General features: G+C 43.0%; 1 protein-coding gene across 31 annotated transcripts in view; it reads right to left on the bottom strand.

The window, feature by feature from the left end:
• Window positions 1-3581: 3581 nt before the first annotated feature.
• The window catches only part of KIF1B (kinesin family member 1B), a 134908-nt gene continuing 118358 nt past the window's right edge, over window positions 3582-20131 (bottom strand). For all 31 annotated transcript variants that reach the window (XM_070610855.1, XM_070610851.1, XM_070610841.1 and 28 more), the window contains 11 exons: window positions 17552-17666; window positions 16682-16815; window positions 15806-15867; window positions 14223-14368; window positions 13797-14036; window positions 12360-12431; window positions 11027-11148; window positions 9480-9629; window positions 8909-9101; window positions 8581-8699; window positions 3582-8051 (listed from right to left, as the gene is read on the bottom strand). In XM_070610855.1, the coding sequence (XP_070466956.1) occupies window positions 8009-8051; window positions 8581-8699; window positions 8909-9101; window positions 9480-9629; window positions 11027-11148; window positions 12360-12431; window positions 13797-14036; window positions 14223-14368; window positions 15806-15867; window positions 16682-16815; window positions 17552-17666 (1396 nt within the window). In that variant the 3' untranslated portion in view covers window positions 3582-8008. The remainder of the gene's footprint in view (window positions 8052-8580; window positions 8700-8908; window positions 9102-9479; window positions 9630-11026; window positions 11149-12359; window positions 12432-13796; window positions 14037-14222; window positions 14369-15805; window positions 15868-16681; window positions 16816-17551; window positions 17667-20131) is intronic.

Here is a 20131-nt window from a genome sequence, read left to right on the forward strand (position 1 = left end):
ACATAAGAGGGTGTGCGAGTAACATACTAGTTAAGGCAGATTTGACAATCCCAGCTCTGTAACTCACTTGCTGTATAATTCCTGTAACTGGACTCCAACGGCTTGTTCGAATGACAGGTAGAAAGCAATTCTGAAAAAACCCAGAGACTATACATTCTAAAGCTACAGTGTAAGCATGTGATGTGCTCAGAAAAGCTAAAAATTTAGGACTGTGCAAAGACAAGGACCTCCCAAGGGAAAGTGGAAAAATCTCCTCATCCAACCAAAAGTGGAATGACAAGAAAAATCAGAAAAGTAATGCATTAAATGTGCACGGTTCCATGGGACCTCCTGACAGAAATTCTGAACTATCAGCTTTCTGAGAGACACGGTGACTCGGAGAGCAACTCTAGTTAGGGATCAATCCCATATGACACTGGATGAGGTCTAGTTATAGTGGACAGACAGCTTTTAAAAAACTAATTCAATTTAAACGAAAAGTCCAGTGGAGTTCAGGAAGACATGGCCTAACGTAACCCTGAGAGGTGAGCTAACTGTTAAGGCCGAGTCCCATGGAGAAAACAACGATCAGAAGAGGCCTAGAGCATGCTCTATGGCTTAGCTGGCTGTCTGCTGGTTGCCCACACATTTTGCACTGCCTTCTACTGCCGATAAACCGGCAGTGCTCCCCTAGGATCTAGGACCTACGACTCCACTGTGTGTCAGCTCCAATCCCACTGGCCTATTGCTGGGTATCACTCCAGCAGACCCTCCGTTCTGGTTTCTTCCCATCGTCAGGTTCTCTCTTCCAGTTCATTCATTCCAATCAACATACACACATGCTGGGCTATTTCCTTTCTTTAAAATAAAAACCTCTTGGGGCTGGCCCAGTGGCGTAGCAGTTAAGTTCATGTGCTCCACTTTTGCAGCTCAGGGTGCGCAGGTTCGGATCCCAGGCACGGACCTAAGCACCGCTTATGAAGCCACGCTGTGGCAGGCATCCCATATATAAAGTAGAGGAAGATGGGCACAGATGTTAGCTCAGTGCCACTCTGCCCCAGCAAATAGAGGATGATTGGTGGCACATGTTAGCTCAGGGCTAACCTTCCTCAAATAAAAAAATAAAAACCTCTCCTTGACCCTATATCCCCTTCTCTTCTTTCCTCTCAGTAAAAATCTCTGCAAGAATTATCTGTACTCACTCTGTCAACTTTCTCTCCTCCCATCTTCCCTTGAATCTCCTCTAGTTAGGCTTTCTTCGGCACCAGTCAGGAAAACGCTCTACTCACCAAAGACCTTGCTAGAGTAGAGACACTCCTGATATCTCCTCCCATGGGAGGCCATCTCCATTACTGGAACATTCCTGCTTCCCTCAGTCCCTCACACACTCCCAGGAGGAAGTTGCCCCCAGGCATGGACAACCCAGCCACTTCCTCCCTCTCTGAGGACCTCAGCTGCCTTCAGGAACATCCTCTGTTGTCCTTCTCTACTTTTGCTACTTAAAGGGGGCCCCAGGAACAGCAGCATTGACATCTCTTGGAAGCTCATTAGAAATGCAGAATCTCGGGCCCCAACCCAGGTCTCCTCAGCCAGAATCTGCATTTTAGTAGGTCCCAAGGTGAGTCTGGTGGACGACAAAGTTCGAGAAGCACTGCTCCCACAACCCCCTAATTCTGAGGTTCGGTATGAGGAAATCCATTTACCCACAGATGTAAGCCACAATCTCCAATCGCACCTTCAATAGTAATAAGGGTGAAATTTTGATCTCCTATCTGCCTTAATTTTGTTGACTGGTTGGCTCTGAAACTGGGAAAAAGTGATGGTATTCACTGACTCTCTCCAGCTTCCTAGACCTCTCTGTTGCTAAAACCTGTACTCACTGCTCAGTTCTTATTTTAGCGTGTCAGCTGTACTGGACACAGTTATCACTTCCTCCGTCTTCAAACACTTCCTTAACTTGGTTGCCAAGTAACACTCTCTCTTCGTGGCCACTTCTCTTCATCTTTGCTGGATCGTCCTCCCTCTTTCCGACCTCTACATGTTGCAGTGCTCCAAGACACAACCCTTGGTTCTCACCAGCGACACTCATTCACCAGGTCTCCTTACCTCTCGTCTTTATCTGTCACCTTCATGCTGACAACTCACAAATAGATGTCTCCAGCCCCACCCTCTCCCCGCAAATCCAACTAGTACATCCAATTGCCTCATCAACTACACATTCAGGCAGAAATGTTGATATCTCAAAGTGAACATGGCCAAAATCAAATTCTTAATTCAGTAGCACCCCTTACCTGTCCTCTCAATCTCCTCCATCTTAGGGAACTGCAGCGCGGTTCTTTTGCTCAGGCACACATCCTTGAGTTACCTTTCTCTTATCTCTCTGACTCTACACGCAGTCCCTCAGCAAACCGTTAGCTCTAACATTAAAACCTATCCTGAATCTGACCATTTCTTCCGCCTCTACTGCTCCCACCTTGGTCCAAGCTGCCATCCTCTCCCCTGGAATTGGGGTAACCATCTTCTATTTTGTCTCCCTTCTTCCACTGGTTCCTCTAACCCCACACACAGGCTGTTTTCCACTTAGGAGTCAGAACAGTCTTTTAAAAACACACATAGGATCATGTGACTCAACTACTCAAAATCCTTCACTGGCTTCCTATTTCACTCTAATGAAATTAGTTAACCTCAGCCCTAAACCACCTGGTCCCTGGCTACTTTGTGACACCATGGCCCCCCTAGAGAGAGCTCTCCCCCTTACTCCACACCAGCCTCCTTGCTCTTTTTGGAACCTACTGAGGACACTGCTGCCTCAAGGGCTTAATTTCTCTGCCTAGTGACCTCTTTGCCTGGGATTTGCATGGTTTACCCATCCTTTCATTCAGGAGTCTGCTCAAATGTCATCTCCCAAGAGAGGCCTTCTCTGATCACATGATCTAAAAAGACGCCTCCGTCCCATCCCTTCTAATCTCATGTTCTGTTTTGCTGTGTATTACTTACACGTGACATTCTAAATTTGTGTCACAAATGTCTTCCCTCACTGGAACGGCGGGGCCACAATTGCCAGGACTTGTTCTGTTTGCTGCTGAAGCATCCAGAAGGCACAGAGGGCACAGGGTGGGCACTCAGATGTGAGTTGAATGAAGCATTCCTTTTTGCCTGAATGCTGCTTTTCCCTCCCTCTTTCTGTTTGTCCTCAATCACCCAGGACAATGGTCCCTGCTCATCCTCTGCTCACAACTGGGACCTGGTGAATTAAGCCGATATGGTAACATTTTTGACCCCCCACCCAGCCCCTAAAACCCCAAAAAACACTACAGAATCACTGGTAGCTAAATAAAGAGAGGCTTCAGGAGAAAAAAGACAAATCTTCCACCTCAAACAGCCACATCCATATTTGAGAGGAAAGTACTTTTAGAGAAACAGCACCACATTAGCTTTCCTGATTAGTAATAACTGCTGTTTGGAATTATCAGCAAGGAATATGTAGGTCATAGCATCGTGACTTTTGTCCTACAAAAGTAATATTTTGCAAGTCAAGAAAAATCTTTGCGTAAATATCTTTCGAAGGGTGCAAGAATAAATGCACATCAAGAGCCTTCTGATGCACTGGCTGCACCTTTATTATTTTTACCTCGTTCACCAACAGCTCCGTGATGCAAGGTTACCATACACAGTTAGATAATGTCTGCATTGCACATCTAAGGCTATACAGCAAAAGAACCAGAATTAGTACAAATACAAGAACTATATTTACATTCTGTATACTCAAGCTCCAAACATCAGATATTTACATAATAAAACATGAAAATGAAAGTCTGAAATTAATAATGTACATTGTTGCTAATGTGCTCAACTCCTCCGCTGGGTAGAGATCAGTTTGCAAAGTCTTGGTTCAAAAAGGCCACTTATGCTTCATGGGTTTTGTTGTAGTGCACAAGGATGGTGACAAGAGACTTGAAATTTCAAGGACAAGTATTTTAGAGCCACAAAATCTAAGACAATTCCTTAAATGTGAGAGGGCTGATGGATTCCTTAGGTGAACTGATGCCAGAATATGCAGCATGAAAAAACTTGAAGACATGAAAACAACACACAACAGCCAGGGTTTGGCAAGAGACCAACCTCAGCTCAGACTTTCCACTTGAGCATAGCTGTTTGGCTGTGAGTTTTTAACATGAAATTTGCATCAACTCTAATTTCTTTCTTTAAATGATTAGAGGCTTTCCTAGGATTTTATGGGGCTCAAATATGAATTTCATAAATGGCCTTTTGAACAACAATAGCAGATAATCTCTCAGCTGATATTTCAATTTACTAAGGAAGCACAAATCAACACATTCCTTCTACATACAGTAACGGTCGGGCCACACACTTGGGTGAATCATTATTGGCCACGGTGGACAGCTGCAGTGTGCACGAGTTAGAGTCCTATTTAAAATACATTCAGCAAACCTTCTGAGAGTAGCAGCAGAATTAGTTTTTTCTTTTAGAGGAGCAAGTTAACAGTCACATTTTAAAAAGGGAATCAAAAGGAAAAATGAAGGAGCCAAGTCAAACAAACGAACAAGCCCTGATACTGTCCGGGAGAACCCGAGTGGACACAGCACAAGGGAATGCAGAGTACCGATAGGTGCTACACGCTAGGTCATCTTTTCTTTTCCAGTCCAATGTGCAATTAATTACAGCTGTATAAATATACAAATACCTTACAAAATTAAATATCCCTGTAAATTAGACAACAAGCAGCAGGCAACAAAGTCTTTGCTTTGAAGTATGTGCCAGGAGAAGTCATTTTATTTTTAGATCCTAAAAGACCTTTCACAACGATTTAATTTATTCCTTCATCTTAAGAGCTAAAAAAGAAAAAACCCATAAAAAATATGAGTAGTTGTATAAGTTCTATGTCGCTGAAGGGAGAAAAAGAAGTGGTTTCTTCGTTGGGAAAAATCCTTTTCCCTCGCCTTCACCACGTTTTAACCACGTACTGGAATTCAAGTGCCAGCCCGCTGCCGAGGCAGCCCCTCCCTGCACTCCTGGCTGTGTGCAAGGGCTGGCTGGCCCCGCACAGCCAGGCCTGAGAGCTGACTGACTCCCAGGCAGGCGCAGAGACAAGGACAGTGTGAGCACTGGTTTGGTGTGGGCTGTGAGGCCATATTTCGCTTTGGCAGGAGAAAGGAGAATGGGGGAGGGAGGGGAAATGACTAGTTTTAACTAGTAATCATTTCTCCTTAATTTGTGTAAGAGTTTTCTTTTCTTTCTTGCTTCTTTTTTTTGGCTTGTTTAAAGGAGTGCTTTAGGGGGGGAAAAAAAACCTCAAAAGGTGATTTCCTTAAAGGTTAAGTTCGTTCCTCAACTTTCCTGCCACTATGGCTTCAGCTAAAGCTTCATTAATAGTTCCTGCCATAAATCTTCTCTCAGAGCTTTAAAGTGGGGATAGACCTGTCCAGAAAGGGAACATCAATTCTGAAATTGTTCCAACTCCAATCTGAAGATGGACCCCTAGAGAAAGAGGGAGACCAACAGGAGCTATCCATACTGTCAGCCATAGCAGAGGCTCCTAGATGATGGAAAGCATGCCCGCCCGCGGCCCCTGCTTCCTCAAGAGACCTTACCTGCACATGTGACCAACGGTCCAGTTCGGCCTGTTCTAATATTTGACACCTCCAAAGCAAAGACTTTCCAAGCCAGTTTTGTTTTAGTTAGGAAGAAACAACAAAAGTCATTTCAGTGTATCATGTGATTTTACTCTCCCTTAGTGTTCCCCACGACCCTTCGTCACAAATATGGATCTTTTTATCAAACTTTGTAACAGCAGCAGCATCCGTGATTTAATTCTAAAAGTAACCTTCAAATTTCATCTTCATTTCCCTGAAATTAGATTTAATTCCAGTCCAGGAAGCTGTCACTATGCACCAACGGATCCTGAATTTGAGTATACACCAGAAGGGCATTTTGTGTCCTCTAGACAATGAAGAAACCTCTAACTACGTTAAAAACCTCACCTACTGCTTAGAAAACAAATAATATCGTTGTTAATGACCTATGTTTTAAGGAGAGGAAGAAAGTTAAAAAAAAATCTACCATAGAGTTTTTATTGACCATTATCTAAATAAGGTCACAGCCTGTGATTTCTATCCTTTCTTTTAGTAAGCTCTCTGTGACTCACTTTTCCTCCCCTTTGCAAGGCGATTACAATGAGCCCAACCAGGAAGTCAGAGCAAGGGTCTGGGTGACGGTGAGCCTGCCGAGCAACCTGCCCAGCAACCGTCTGCAGAGTGCATAAACCCCGCCCTTTGCTGCTGAAAGGAGAAAGTCATCCAATTCACCATCACCTGAGAGTCAGCAAGCTCAAGGCTGAGGACCCTTGGTCTCCACAAAGTGAGGGTGAGTAGATACTTTCCTGAATGCCTGAGGGATGGGCAAACAGAAAGGTTTGAGCAAGAAAGGTAAAAAATGATACAAAACAAGCCCAAGTCAACCAGCAAAGCAACTGAAGTAACCTGGAGGCCTTCTTTTCTCCACGTCATTCCTGTAAAACTTACTGGCAGCTGAAAGAAAAAGAGTATCTTCTATGATGGCTTCTGGAAGCCGATGCCCCTGTTCTGTCAGAGAAAGAGACTGTCAGCAGTGAGCTTCCTCCTTTCTCCCCTGGCAAGAGTTCCATACCCGATGGAGACAAGCAAGGAGGAGAGGCAAGGTGGATGCAAGCAACAAACCACTGGGGCCAGGGCTCAGGTGGACTCTCTTCTCTGCCCCCAGGTGTCCTTTTGTTTTGTTTTTAAGCAGTGGGAGGGGGTTGATTTTAATCCTGGGTTCCAGAAAACAAAGCCTGCCATGTTTGCTTATTTACGAGTATAGGGAGACAAGCATCACTGAAAATATTTTCAATTTGACAAAGATCATTGAAAATGACCACTGGATTCAGAAGGAGACTTTCAAGTTTATACTTGAAAGCTACATTTCTTTGATCAAAGGGAGCTACAACAAGCACAAGGTCACTATTCAGCATTATAATTATAATGACAACAAAGACCATCAAGTTCATCACCAGAAAGTGAAAGACTCCCTCCTTGCGTGATATTTGTGTATAACACGGCACTAATTCCAGACTACCACCATCAACACTAATTCCAAGCCCAGAATTGAGAAACTCTGAGAGAAGGGGTTTCCTTCCAACTGAGAAAAACAGTTCACAGGAATTCTGCTGTGAGGAACTATAAGCATCCTACTGACTGTCTGCCTTCATGGCTCACTGCCAAATCCTCTGGCCTTTTGAAATCCTCCAGCCGTATCCTTGGCTCCTCCCTTCCGACAAAGTCAATGGCAGCCAATGCACAAGCCTGCTAAAAAGTCCTCTCTCCTCTCTTCCACTAAATGAAAATTACATAACTATGTTCTAAATAAGCCCCAATTTCAGAGACTGCACCTGTCCCATTTCCAAGCTTACCACACCCTTTTCCCTGAATGGAAAATGCAGGGATTAGCCATGGCAAAAAGAGACAGAAGGGAAAAAGGTCAGTTTTCTCCTCTCAGGTTTTAAGAAGGCCAGATATCTCCTCCCTTAGTCTCTAAGCCACCCAAGAAAAATTAAAGTGATATCACAAACGGAAAAAAAAGTATTATGTTGTCTTGAAATACAGACAAAGATATCCAAAGACAGCAGTACAGACATCAGAGGTGGTCATAACGGGGACCTATCATACAAAAGGAAGCCAAATACGCCAAAAGATAATTTGGAGATTTAGTGGATCCCCTCTGGGTTGTATTTTTGTTTGTTTGTTTCTTCCCCTTTTGTTAGGCCACATGCTTTTAATAAGATTCTCAGCACAGGAAAAAAGAAAAGAATACAGAGCAATGGAGATGGGGAACAGGAGAGCTAGAAAAAGTGCGAGACAAAGGGAGTAGTTAAGCCACAGGATTACATACAAGAGTAACCGTCAAGAATCACAAAGAGAAATGAGAGGTAACACTTTCTTTATCTCTTGGAAGGTGAGTGAGGGCGCTCAGCAGAGTCGCTCAGCAGAGTCACTTAGAACTTCGGTTGGCTGGGGCATCTGCGGGAGAGTTTTGACCTATGGGTGACAAATGCAGAGGCAGGATTAGAAAACTGATCTAGAAGGTCTTCTCCTCACAGGTCTTTTTCCTCTCTGGTTCCCTCCTCGAACTTCCTCCTATCCTGCTCCACAGGCCCAGGTCTCCAGGCTCCCTGAACAAACAGGCTAGGCTGTGGTCTTCTCCATCCTGGTGACCCTGGGACACAAGCCCCTCCCCTAGGATCTGGGGCTGAATATTGGGAGACCATTAAGATTCTCATAATCTTCCCTTTACACATTTCCACAGACTCCAGCTGCAGACCCCTTAAGAACAAAAAGTCAAAGCAAGAGATTAATTGGATGCAAATGCGAGTCTCCTTAGCCGTTCAGGACACTAGATGATCCCTTATGAAAAGCTGAAGCCTCAGCACCACCCTACAACCACACTTACACTCCCGTCCTTCCTCTATTTTAAACCAGTTTGGAACAACGCTTCCTTTCCTGTTTATGTTGATGTCCTGGAACCAAAAGCCAAGGAGAGGAAGGAAACACAGGAATGACTTCTTACCGTATTGTGCCAGCAAGGAGTGGGTTAAAGGCATATAACCAGTCATTCATGTCTTTGTCATTGAGAGCCTGCAAAAGGACTCCCCGGTGCTTTGTGCACACAGCAAAGGTGTTAGGTGTCTGAAAGAGACACAAGAAGATGAGAAAGTCAGTATGGGTGCTGAGCAATGGGGACCACCCTGCCATAGTCATAGGCACACAGTACTTCTCACTGAAGGTTCAGAGAGACCAGATATAAAGAAGACATTCCACACTATACAACAGAGAGCTCAGTACTCAAAAGGGAAAGGCATGCATGGCGATGAAAAGCCAAGAGAGGGAAGAATGACCTTCACCATGGCCTGCTGGTCCTCACTGTATTCCACCTGTGCCGTGGACAGGTTAATGATGCCACGCTCCACTGGGTCTTTGTCACTGTTATAGATGAAGACATACGGGCGACGGACTATGACAAAATGTTTAGCCCAGTTACTAGAAAGTGGCTCCTTGAAATGCAGGTATCCTTTCTTAGAGACCACTGAGCTAAAAAGGACAGTACAAGAGAGGTTAGTTTCTCACAAAAAGAAAATGATCATGAGCTGAACACCATCAAAATATACCTAGGCCAAGTCCCTACACTGAACGAAACAGGTAAATGATCTATTTGGCCTAGAATCTCATCTGCCAAAGTAAAACAGCAAAAGAGTACAAAGCACCACCACAGCATGCTGTGCCAGGGTGGTAACGCATTACAAGACACATCTGGAGTGGAAACCCACCCCAGCTCCTTCACCCCAGGTTCCATTTGCATTAGACTATAATATAGACCTCATGTAGAAGAGCTAGAAGTAAATTCTTATTGCTGATTTGATCTGTCTTTAAACCAGACAGATTTAAACTCCTGGTCAATATACTACTCACCCCGGTCTAATTTCTTCAATATCTGGAACAAGATTGAGAAATTCATTTTTTCCTGCTCGGGCCAAATAGGGCGTTTCCACAGTTGGAACAATCTGAAACTGTTCAAATTCTGGGCAGGGACTAGAGGCCCTGGAATTGGCTTCTGGAGTCCTTTAAAAGAGAGGGGTTAGGAAGAAGGGGTTCGAGGTTCAGTAAGGTCAAAGCATGATGTGTACAACCATCTCACCGGGAGGAACAATGCCTCTCCCTGCATACCAGGGGCCTTGTAAACATCAGTTTCAGAGAGCTCGGCTGAGAAGACAAGCTGGTGTCAGAAAGTTAATCCCAAATTCAACTGGTGTCATCCTTTGGAAGATACAAAAGGAAATTGATCATTGATGACCACCAAGTCTCTTCTTATTGTGAAGCCCTCTGAATAGAAGTGTCTGGAATATGAACTCCATTCCCTTATATGTTTCTAATTTAGTCTCAAGGCAACACCTAGGGCAGTGGTTCTCAAAGTGTGGTCCTTGACCAGCGGCATCAGCTTAACCTGGAAACTTGTTAGAAATTCAAATTCTTAGGCTGCAACCCAGACCTACAGAATCAGGAATTCTGGGTGGGATTCAGCCATCTGTGCTTTAACAAGCCTTCCAGGTGATGCTGATCACATTAAAGTCTGAGAACCAGTGCCTTAGGGATTGGCAGAGAAAGCAAACAAACAGGAAGAACCTGGGGTCCTGAATGACCATGGAGAGCAGAGCTGCGTCACTGACCGGGACCAGTCCAGGACTGGTATGTGAGAAATAATTCCTATGCGCTATATTGTTAGTTATCTTGGTAGAGCAGCTTAGCCTAGTTAATCGTATTTCACCAATTCTAAAAAGCCCATTTTTCTTATACTTTACCATTTCTCGCATTGGGATGCATCTTAGAATTGATGGCATGTCACATTTTAATTGGCAGTACTTTTTCTTTCTCAGTGGCACATGAAATAATGTCTTACATTCGATGGCATCCTAAATTTAATTATTTTCTCCAGCCACACTCAACTGTGTCAGTGTTGGTACAGTAAGATAGACAATGAGTTAAGATAAGCAGGTGAGTTCTGACAGGTGAGCATAATGAATGGAGACAGGGGCAAAGGAATGTGATGGTGCATTGCAAAGAAGTGATTATAATGATGAATTCATGGCATCTAGAATAAATCTGCGTCACCAAAAATATTTTTTCCAAAGTAGTTTTAAAATATTTTTCCCAAGATGGGGCTTCCTACGCATGATATGATTAGGGAGACAAGCAGGGGTGGAAATGGAAGGACAAAAGGAGCAGATAGGGATTAAGAATAGAAGTCAATGATTTGCGCAGAAAGTGAGGAAAATATGATGTTAAAAGATGTCCGTAGCATCTCCCCAGTCATTGTGATATCCAGAAAGCACGCCCACATATTTCTGAAAGTTGCCTAGGGGGATGGTGCTGCCCTCAGTTGAGAACCACTGAGCTGGAGGAAGGCTGGCATTTCCCTTGGTTCTCAGATTAGCTTCTCTCAATGAAATCTGGGTACTTACTTCTGATCCAAAGAGTTGCTCCTAGAGTCTACCAGAGAAGGGCAGGTGGAAGAGGGAGTGAGGGTAGCACTGCTGAAACTGGACACAGAAGGATCCCGTCCAATTGGAGAGATATCAGACAACTGGAAGCAAACAGAACACAGCAAGTGAGACTCAGATGAAAAAAAGTCCTCTGCAACAAGGAGCTTTGACAACCAGTAACCACACTTTCATAAAGCTTCTGCTTCAGGTCATTCAAAAAAATAAGCCTAGGGGCTGGCCCCGTGGCCGAGTGGTTAAGTTCGCGAGCTCCGCTGCAGGCGGCCCAGTGTTTCGTTGGTTCGAATCCTGGGCGCGGACATGGCACTGCTCATCAAACCACGCTGAGGCAACGTCCCACATGCCACAACTAGAAGGACCCACAATGAAGAATATACAACTATGTACTGGGGGGCTTTGGGGAGAAAAAGGAAAAAAATAAAATCTTAAAAAAAAAACAAAAGCCTTACAAATATCTTATGGCCTGAGCGTCACATTAGGAATCAAGACATTTACAAAAGAGGCAAGGGTGGCTTTTTACAGTATTGCTACTGCTCTCCTGCATTAATTAAATGACTCTATCTATATGTGCCAAGCACTTAGAACAACAGACGCTGTTCTAGGAATATGGCAGAGAACCTGCCCTCCTGGAGCTTACATTCTAGTGGAGAAGGCAGCCAATTAATCAATCAACAAATACTTTAAGAAGCAAAAGACAAAGCAGGGAAAGAGGTTACAAAGTTACAGGGAGCTGCTGGATTCACTTAGGGTCGTTAAGGAAGTCCACTCCAAGGAAACAATATTTGAATAGAAAAATAAAATAGATGAGGGAAGCAATAATGAGAATATCTGGAAGAAGATTATTCTGGGCAAAGGAACAGCAAGTATGCAAAGACCCCAAGGCAGGAATGAACTTGGAGTGTTTAAGAAATAGCAGAAAAGGTGAAGATGACTAGAATATAGTGAATGATACAGAAGTTTTAAAGTGTTCACCTCACTCTTCATCAAAGGCAACAAAATTTTATGCCACCAAGAACCTCAGGACTTCTTAGGCCCTGTTATACAATAATACACCACCCCCTAAAGAATATTCTTCTCCAAGGGATTCAGGGAAAAGCCGAAATGTTTCCCATCTGATCATCATTCTAAGAGACACAGAGGAATACTTTTATCGTCAGAAGGCAAAGTTCTGACTCGGACAAATCAAATAAATACAGGAACAGATATGTCATACATCCTCAAATACACTGCCAGTGCCCATCTCAAGCCACCCAAAAGCAGTGTAACCTGGGGACAGGAAATCTGAGATGCTCACCTTACAGTCACTGATGCTGCCGTGCACCTGGCTGAATTCTCGGTTGAAAGTGTGGGTGAGAAGTTGCAGGCACTAGGGAAGAGAAAGGGAAATGTAAGTTTCCCTGGTTAAAGCAAGCCCTGGATACAAAGCAGGAAGGGAAAATAACATGCCTAGGACCCAGAGTGGAGCTCAGATGCTGCCCAACCACCTCTAGAAATTAACTAAGCATATAGCAAGGGAAGCCTAGTATATGCCTAATAAAGAGCAAATAAAAAATAAGTGGATAAAAAGGCCATTTTCAAGACTACAAAAGTGAATTACTGCAAACACCATAGTTTAGACGTGTTTAAGATACAATAGCATCCTTTTCATTTTCAATTCGCCCTGGTATTAAAAGGCGTGAAGGGTTCTAGATGGACATACTTTCCTAAATCAACTAAAAGACTATTCGATTATTGAAACAAAACAGACACAAAATCTCTCTCATTACTATATTCCATCGTCAGCCAGTTGCTCAAACACCATATGCCTTAGAGTCATCCCCAACAAGCCCTCTGCCCTCTCCCACTACACATCCAGGCAACAAGGAATGCAATTCTACCTCCCAAATTCCCCTTCTGTAATACCCCTTACCCTTCATCCCGCAGACCCCTGCCTTAGTTAAAAACCTTTATCATTGGGGCCGGCCCCACGGCCGAGTGGTTAAGTTTGCATGCTCCACTCCGGCGGCCCAGGGTTTCACCAGTTCGAATCCTGGACCCAGACGTGGTACCACTCATCAGGCCACGCTGAGGTGGCATCCCACATGCCACAAGTAGAAGGACCCACAACTAAAAAAATATACAACTATGCACCGTGGGGTTTTGGGAGAAAAATGAAAAATAAAATCTTAAAAAAAAAAAACCCGTTATCCTTTCTCATCTGGATTATTGCAATAAAGAGTTCTTCCTGCCTCCAGTTTATGTCTTCACCACAAATCCATCCTCCTTTATTACTGCCAGAAAGTCTTTCTAAAACACAAATACCTGTTTAAAATATTTCTGCATCACTCCCAGGATACTCTAAACTCTTTAGTACAATACAAAGATCCTAATCTAGCTCTGGCCCATCTCTCCAACTCCATCTCCTGTCCCTCGGCCACGTGAATTCCCTAATACTGAGGGACACCACTAGCTCCCTCTTGTGCATCCTTCCAAGGTCAGTTCATGAGCGCCCTCCTGTGGAGGCCTCCCCTCGGGCTCCCACAGCATTCTAGGCATACACCTCTATTAAATGCTTGTCATCCACTCGCCTGTAAGCTTATTAAGGGTAGAAATGGAGTCTGATTTATTTCTATATTCACAGTGTTAGCACAGGCCTTGAAATAGAAGGCCTTAAAGGAAAATGAAAAAACTGACAGACCAGCTCACAGTCTCACAGTGGGAAAAGACGCAGCAAAGAGGAAGGGATTCACACCTTGGTAGCCAGCTCTTTCTCTCGATCCACTAGGCTTTCAATGTCTGCTGAGTCATAGCCACTGCTCTCACTGGGTGTGATGGCACTTTCAAAGGTCGTGGTTGAAATCTGAGAGGAGATGCTGGTGGAGGTGCTCAGGGTCCCACTGCTGAGGCTGGGGGACAATGAGTCACTCAGGGATTTGGGAATGCTGTCACCAAGTCTCTCACGCAGCAGCAGGAAATGGCGGGTTTTCTCCACCTAAGAAGATCAACACTATTGCCTCAGCAAACACAAAGCTCATTACAATTTTAATAAGCAAAACACTATGCCTCCATCATGATCAAAAACTGAAAACCCAGGATCATAGAGAGAAGGTACACATAAGACAGACACTTTGGAAATCTTGCCCAAAAGTTCATTTGTGCATCTGCTGCCCTTGGATACCTCGTGGAGGAGCTCCAGCTTCTCTAACTCCCACTGGTGCTCAAGGATGAGGCTGTCTCCACGCGGCCGCCAGCCTGCTAAGTTCTCTTCTCCCCGCACATACGCCACTGATGTATCCAAGATTTTTCTTCTCCTCCTCTGCATGCCTGAGACAAGAGGAAACAATTATTTTTTTCAGAGAAAAATCTAATTCCAATTTTAGCTCAAAATGAATTAATAACTCATATACATGAAAATCTAAGAGAGAATGGTCTCAAGACACAGAGGGTTTTGTTTATTCATAAAAATTCATCCCTTTTTCCCTAAAGCAACTCTCTGAACTTGTTTTATTATTTATTTATTTTATTTTTTCGTGAGGAAGATTGGCCCTGAGCTAACATCTGTTGCCAATCTTCCTCTTTCTGCTTGAGGAAGACTGTTGCTGAGCTAACATCTGTGCCAATTTTCCTTTATTTTACATGGGACTCCACTACAGCGTGGCTTGACCTTGCAGTGCTAGGCCCACGCCCGGGATCCAAACCTGAAAACCCCAGGCCACTGAAGTGGAGTGCACAAATTTCACTACCTCACTGGGCCAGTCCCTCCGAAGTTGTTTTAAAACTGAGTTTTATATTCTCTGATAATTATGAAGACGGCAATACAACTTGATAAAATGCTAAAGTTACTATGTTAAGTGAAAATATAGAGATTAAAGAGTCTGTACACTATGGTTCCAAATATATAAAAGTACATTCATAGGGAAAAAGGTGGGCAGGGACTACAAACCCATCCCCCACATTCAAATAGGTCAGTTACGGTGGCAGATGACAGGTGGCTTTAGCCCCATCACTTCCCGTTAATATTTTTAAAATGTTATACTGGTTTGACATATAAAAGACATGAATTTATGTTAATTTAAAAAATTCCTCAAGGAACTATCTGGACACTATAATTAGCTGCCATGGGGACTTGGATTCATACCAAAGTTTTCTCTGCTTTGATCTAATCTTACCTGTGGGCTCTGCCCTTTTCCGTAATGTTCTCTAAAATGATTCAAACTCACATGAATCAAATGTTTTTCAAAACCCTGACTTCTGTCTATGTTCCAGTTTACAAACACAGAAATGCAACATGCTGCTTAAGGCCGCCGAGCTGGAGGGAGAACAGCCATGCAGAGAGACATCAAAAAGGAAACGGAACAAGCTCAGCTTATTAATTCGTCTTCTAGAGCAGACGAAGTTCAAATTCTAGTTTGACGGCACCTGTAAAGTTACTGCTAAGTTATCTTTAGGGCTAAGGTGGAGAGGGAAATGGTTATGAAGTTTTTCAAGCTAAGTTCATTCTAATACACTTGAATATTTATAATGTTCTAAAGCCCAGTAACATATTATTTGATGCAGTTTTTCATAAACCAAACCATGTTGCAACTCAGAAAAAGGTAACTCCTACCACCACCACCACCACCACCAAACTGGCTTGTAAAGTAAACGAGTTTCTAAAAAATTCTGTATCTATCCTACACAGGGAGACTCTCCAATTTTTGACATAATATACTCCAAACATATGCAAAGGTAACTATCCCTTCCCAACCCATAAGAGCTTACCTGGACTACCTGTGTCTGCCATTTTGCATAAACTGAGTTCATAAATTCCAGTGACGCGATTGCTATTTGAATTAAAACAAATAGTTGCTTAATTTTGTGCAGTACAAAAACAAGAAAATCTCAAGTGTCTCTACTTAAAACACTGTCTTCTCTGTAGGGACTGCAACCACTCGCAAATATAATTACAGACATTTCTTATCAGTCGCTGTTCTTTTTCTATGCTGAACTTAAGAAGTATATCTTATTCCTAGAAGGAGTCCGTTTTCATCTCAATTTTTTGAATATTCTTATTTCAATAGGATCAATAAAATTGAATGATAAACTAGAAAATGTGTAACACAAAAGTGAATTAAAAATTTGCCTTTTCTTACCAAAAGAGAGAGAATGAGAGAGGAGAAAGTCTGACTAGAACAAAATGATGAACATTAAATTCTGGGGAGTGTGATTAGGAAGGGGTACTGACCCTTCTATTGTATTAGTAATCTTTATTTTTTAAGCTGGGTGGTGATGCAGCACGAGTATTCACTGTATTATTCTTGATGCATTTTTGCATATCTTAAATATGAATAAACCTTTAAAAGAAGAAAATCCTAAGTGATCTGTTAAAAAGAAGAGTAATGACATTTAAAAAAAATTTAGTCCCTGAAAAACTGTTTTGGAGGTGTTCACAATGCAACATTCCTTCCTTCGTTAACTCATCATCAGCCATCAATATTTTATTAAATGCCAACATTCAAGTCACTGCACTTCAGGTATCAGTTACCAAAATGGCAGCTTGTAAACTAACCCTGAAACAGCAAGCCAGGGATATCTAGAGCTCTGCTGATTCTGTATTGGGCAAACCAACTGAAAGCTAAACTTGTTGCAAAAACTTACGAGTCTGGTGACTTGGAGTAGCCACTGCCAAAGAGGCTGCGCAGAGAGCGTGGCGGTGAGATCTTGGCATCCCGGGAATAGAAGACCATGCACACATCCTTGGTGATGACAGCTGGCTGGATGCAATGATCCAGCTGAAAGCAGACAAGAGTGGGCTCCGATTAAACGCAGATGGAGCATCTGTGACCATATTTGGAAAGCTGGTCCTAGATGAGGGGGCTGGAGGATTTCAGCTCTACCAATTATTTCGATAGCAACTCAGCGGATAAAATGCGCATGGTTTGTTGGTATTCCTTGCAGATGCATTCATTTTTCTCAAATTTTTTTCTGTAATGACTAATATTTATTATTTAATAAGTGCTAAGCACTGTTCTGAATCCTTTGATATGACCTCTTAGCAACTTTCTGAGGTGAATGCTATTGTTATTATCCCTGTTTAAGAGATGAGGAAATTGAGGCACAGAGAGATGAAGTCACTTGTCCAAAGACAAGCTGGCAGTAAGAGGCAACACAGGAATCTGAACTCAGGCTGGTTCCAAGGTCTGTGCTATCAACCACTACTAGGCTCTGTCCACAACTACAAAAACAAGACGTGAAGTTTTCTTAAAATCATACATTCTTTGAAGAATGGTGATTAGGCTACTAAAGCTGAAGCTATAATAAAGCTCATGTGACTTTTTGATTAAATAGAGATCAGGAACAGAATGTAACATAGTCAGATCAGCAAAGTATAATAAAATAAATAATTTAAGGATGTGGAGGAGAAAGGAGGACAAAAATCAGCTGAATCTTCCCTGCCTATTTCCTGCTGTAACCTGCCTGCTGGCAGGGCTGGCCGTTCATAGAAATTCAAGCTCTGGGTCTCCTCACCTCTAGGTAGGCCGATAAGGTCATGTAGATCTTTTCCCCATAGGGTGTCACTCGGTTCAGAAGGAGAGAGTTATGGAGGGAGCTGTCCCACACAGCCTCGAAACGGTAGAAGGTCCTAAGGTCAGAAAGGGAAGAGAGAGTCATCCAAAAGCAGCTGAAGTCACCTTAGTTTGGGTACTGTCATTGTCAGCAATACTACAGAATCCTACACCAACCAACGCTTTCAATTTATCGAAATCTAACAACAGAGCAGAACCTTCATCTCTTAGGAGGAAAAGATAGGTCCCCATCCTCTTGCCCCAACCTATCATCAAGGAGCACTTAACTATGCTAGTTTTTTGTGGGTTTTTTTAGGCAAGACTGCTTCTCCTCTGCCTATAAACATAAAAATAGTGAGATCAATCAAAGGGATTACGATGAAAAGGATAAGTGAGTATGGACAGAACCTAAAAGAAGGAAGAAAGACTAAGTAAACTCCACTGTCAGTGAATAATGAGAGGAGGAAGCAAATCCTCAGTCAATTGTAAGCTACAGTCTTCATATCACAATCCAGTTCTGCTGAGCCTCAGAAATGTCTCATCATATTTGTGGGAGGATTAATGGAGGAAACAGATAGTAGAATTTAATTACAGAGAACCTCATTTTAAATAAAAGAACAAGAGGTTATGCTTAGCTGATGTATCACTAAGACAATGATTTTTAACACCAGAGCTAGCCAACTGCTATTTGCCAGTTTTCAAAAGAAAATCCTTGTGAAAATCAATCTCACATTTAAATAACAACTACAAGCTTGATTTAATAAATACCCTTAAACTGGTTTTTACTTTGTTCTAATATCTTTTCTCCCACTGGTACACCACCACAGACCCTAATGGACTAAGAACCTTCCAGTTGAGCAAGTCTCATCTGAAGCAGAGCAGTGAGTTCAACACCAGTGTTACAGACCAACCGCCAACTCCGCCCCGCGCCTCCCTTCTCTGACCCACAACAAGTGCTGGGGAAGCTATCTCCTCTCCCCTTGCAGAGCGGATTTTCCATCACCACTGGCTCTCTGCACATGTAGTACACTTCACCCAATTCAACTAGAAAGAGATTTTGCACACTTTGTTCCCTCCCCAATACATTCCTCCTTACTTCTTCCCGATAGATAACTTCGCTGTTGCTCTCTTTTCTAGATTTCCTATGACAAACGGCTGGCCTATCTTCTCTCTAAACACATTCCCACGTTTCCTTCTCCAGAAACAATCAGAGAAAACTATACACTTCTAAAAGAAGTCCTTCACCGCACCTCATCCTCCAAGTGCCAGTGTGTGGAACCTGATCATGTCATTCTGTAGCTGCTTCTGGATCTAAGCCTTCTTGAAGTACTTGATACTCTCTCAAATATCTAGCTTGTGAGGCAGCATGAATGGGTCAAGAAAATTCTCCACAAAGACACCAAAGAAATACAGAAATAACTAACAAGACAAAGACGGGCAAAGTGACCAAGAGACCCAAATAGCAACCGCAACGAAGGACTACTAAGTTTTCCCAAGGCTCCTGGACTCAGCAAACAACTTTATGCATCCAGAAAGCCTTGTTTTGATCAAATCTCCATTTGAATTGGTTTAAGACAAATTCTAATATTGGGTGGTGATATCCACTACTTCAGCAGAAGCCACTGTGACCCTGAGAGCTGCTCTTCTATTGCATCCCTGTGTTTGTGGAGGTGCATGGAATGGGGCTACCTGTCGCAGTGCAAGGCCTCAACACGCTTGTGCTGAAGTGAAATGAACTCCCCTTCTTGGAGTGAGAGCATTTATTACTTTGGAGATTACTTGACAGAAATTCCTATCACTGCTGCCTTTAATCTATGATTCATCAAGTCCCAAACCATAATTTAGCACTTCCCAGTGCCACTACTTAGGTTTCATGACTCTTTCAACTGAGGCAAATGTTTTGAATTTGTGTAAGAATCCCTCTTCATATTTCTATTTTCAGGTTTTCATTTAACATACAGAGAAAATTCACTGGTAGGAACCTGGCCAACATAAAGGAATTTTTGACTCCACTAAAATCTTACTGTTTTGGGGGGAAAAAGTTTTTCATTTTGTTTTGCTTTGTTTGGTGCTTGAGAGTTACTGCAGCACATTCTTTTGGAATACCCACCAAAGGTAGCAATTCTTTTTCTTTCTTTGTTTTTTTTTGAGGAAGATTAGCCCTGAGCTAACATGTGCCAACAATCTTCCTCTTTTTGCTAAGAAGACTGGCCCTGAGCTAACATCTATGCCCATCTTCCTCTATTTCATGTGGGACGCCTGCCACAGCATGGCTTGACAAGCAGTGTGCAGATTTGCAGCTGGGATCCGAACTGGCGAACCCCAGGCTGCCGAAGTGGACTGTGCGAACTTAACCGCTGCACCACCAGGCCAGCCCCAAAGGTGGCAATTCTTGAGAGGTGGTTTAAGAAATACAACCAAGACTGGTGAGAAACGTCAACTGAATCAAGTTTGCAAGAGAATGTAGAGTCAGAAACAGGGCTGAGTCCTGAGACACGTTTTCCGATATGGCTCCTAAGGCTGTTAGGAAATAATCTCAAAC

This window comes from Equus przewalskii, chromosome 2 (genome assembly GCF_037783145.1).
Source record: "Equus przewalskii isolate Varuska chromosome 2, EquPr2, whole genome shotgun sequence".
Lineage (NCBI taxonomy): Eukaryota > Metazoa > Chordata > Mammalia > Perissodactyla > Equidae > Equus > Equus przewalskii.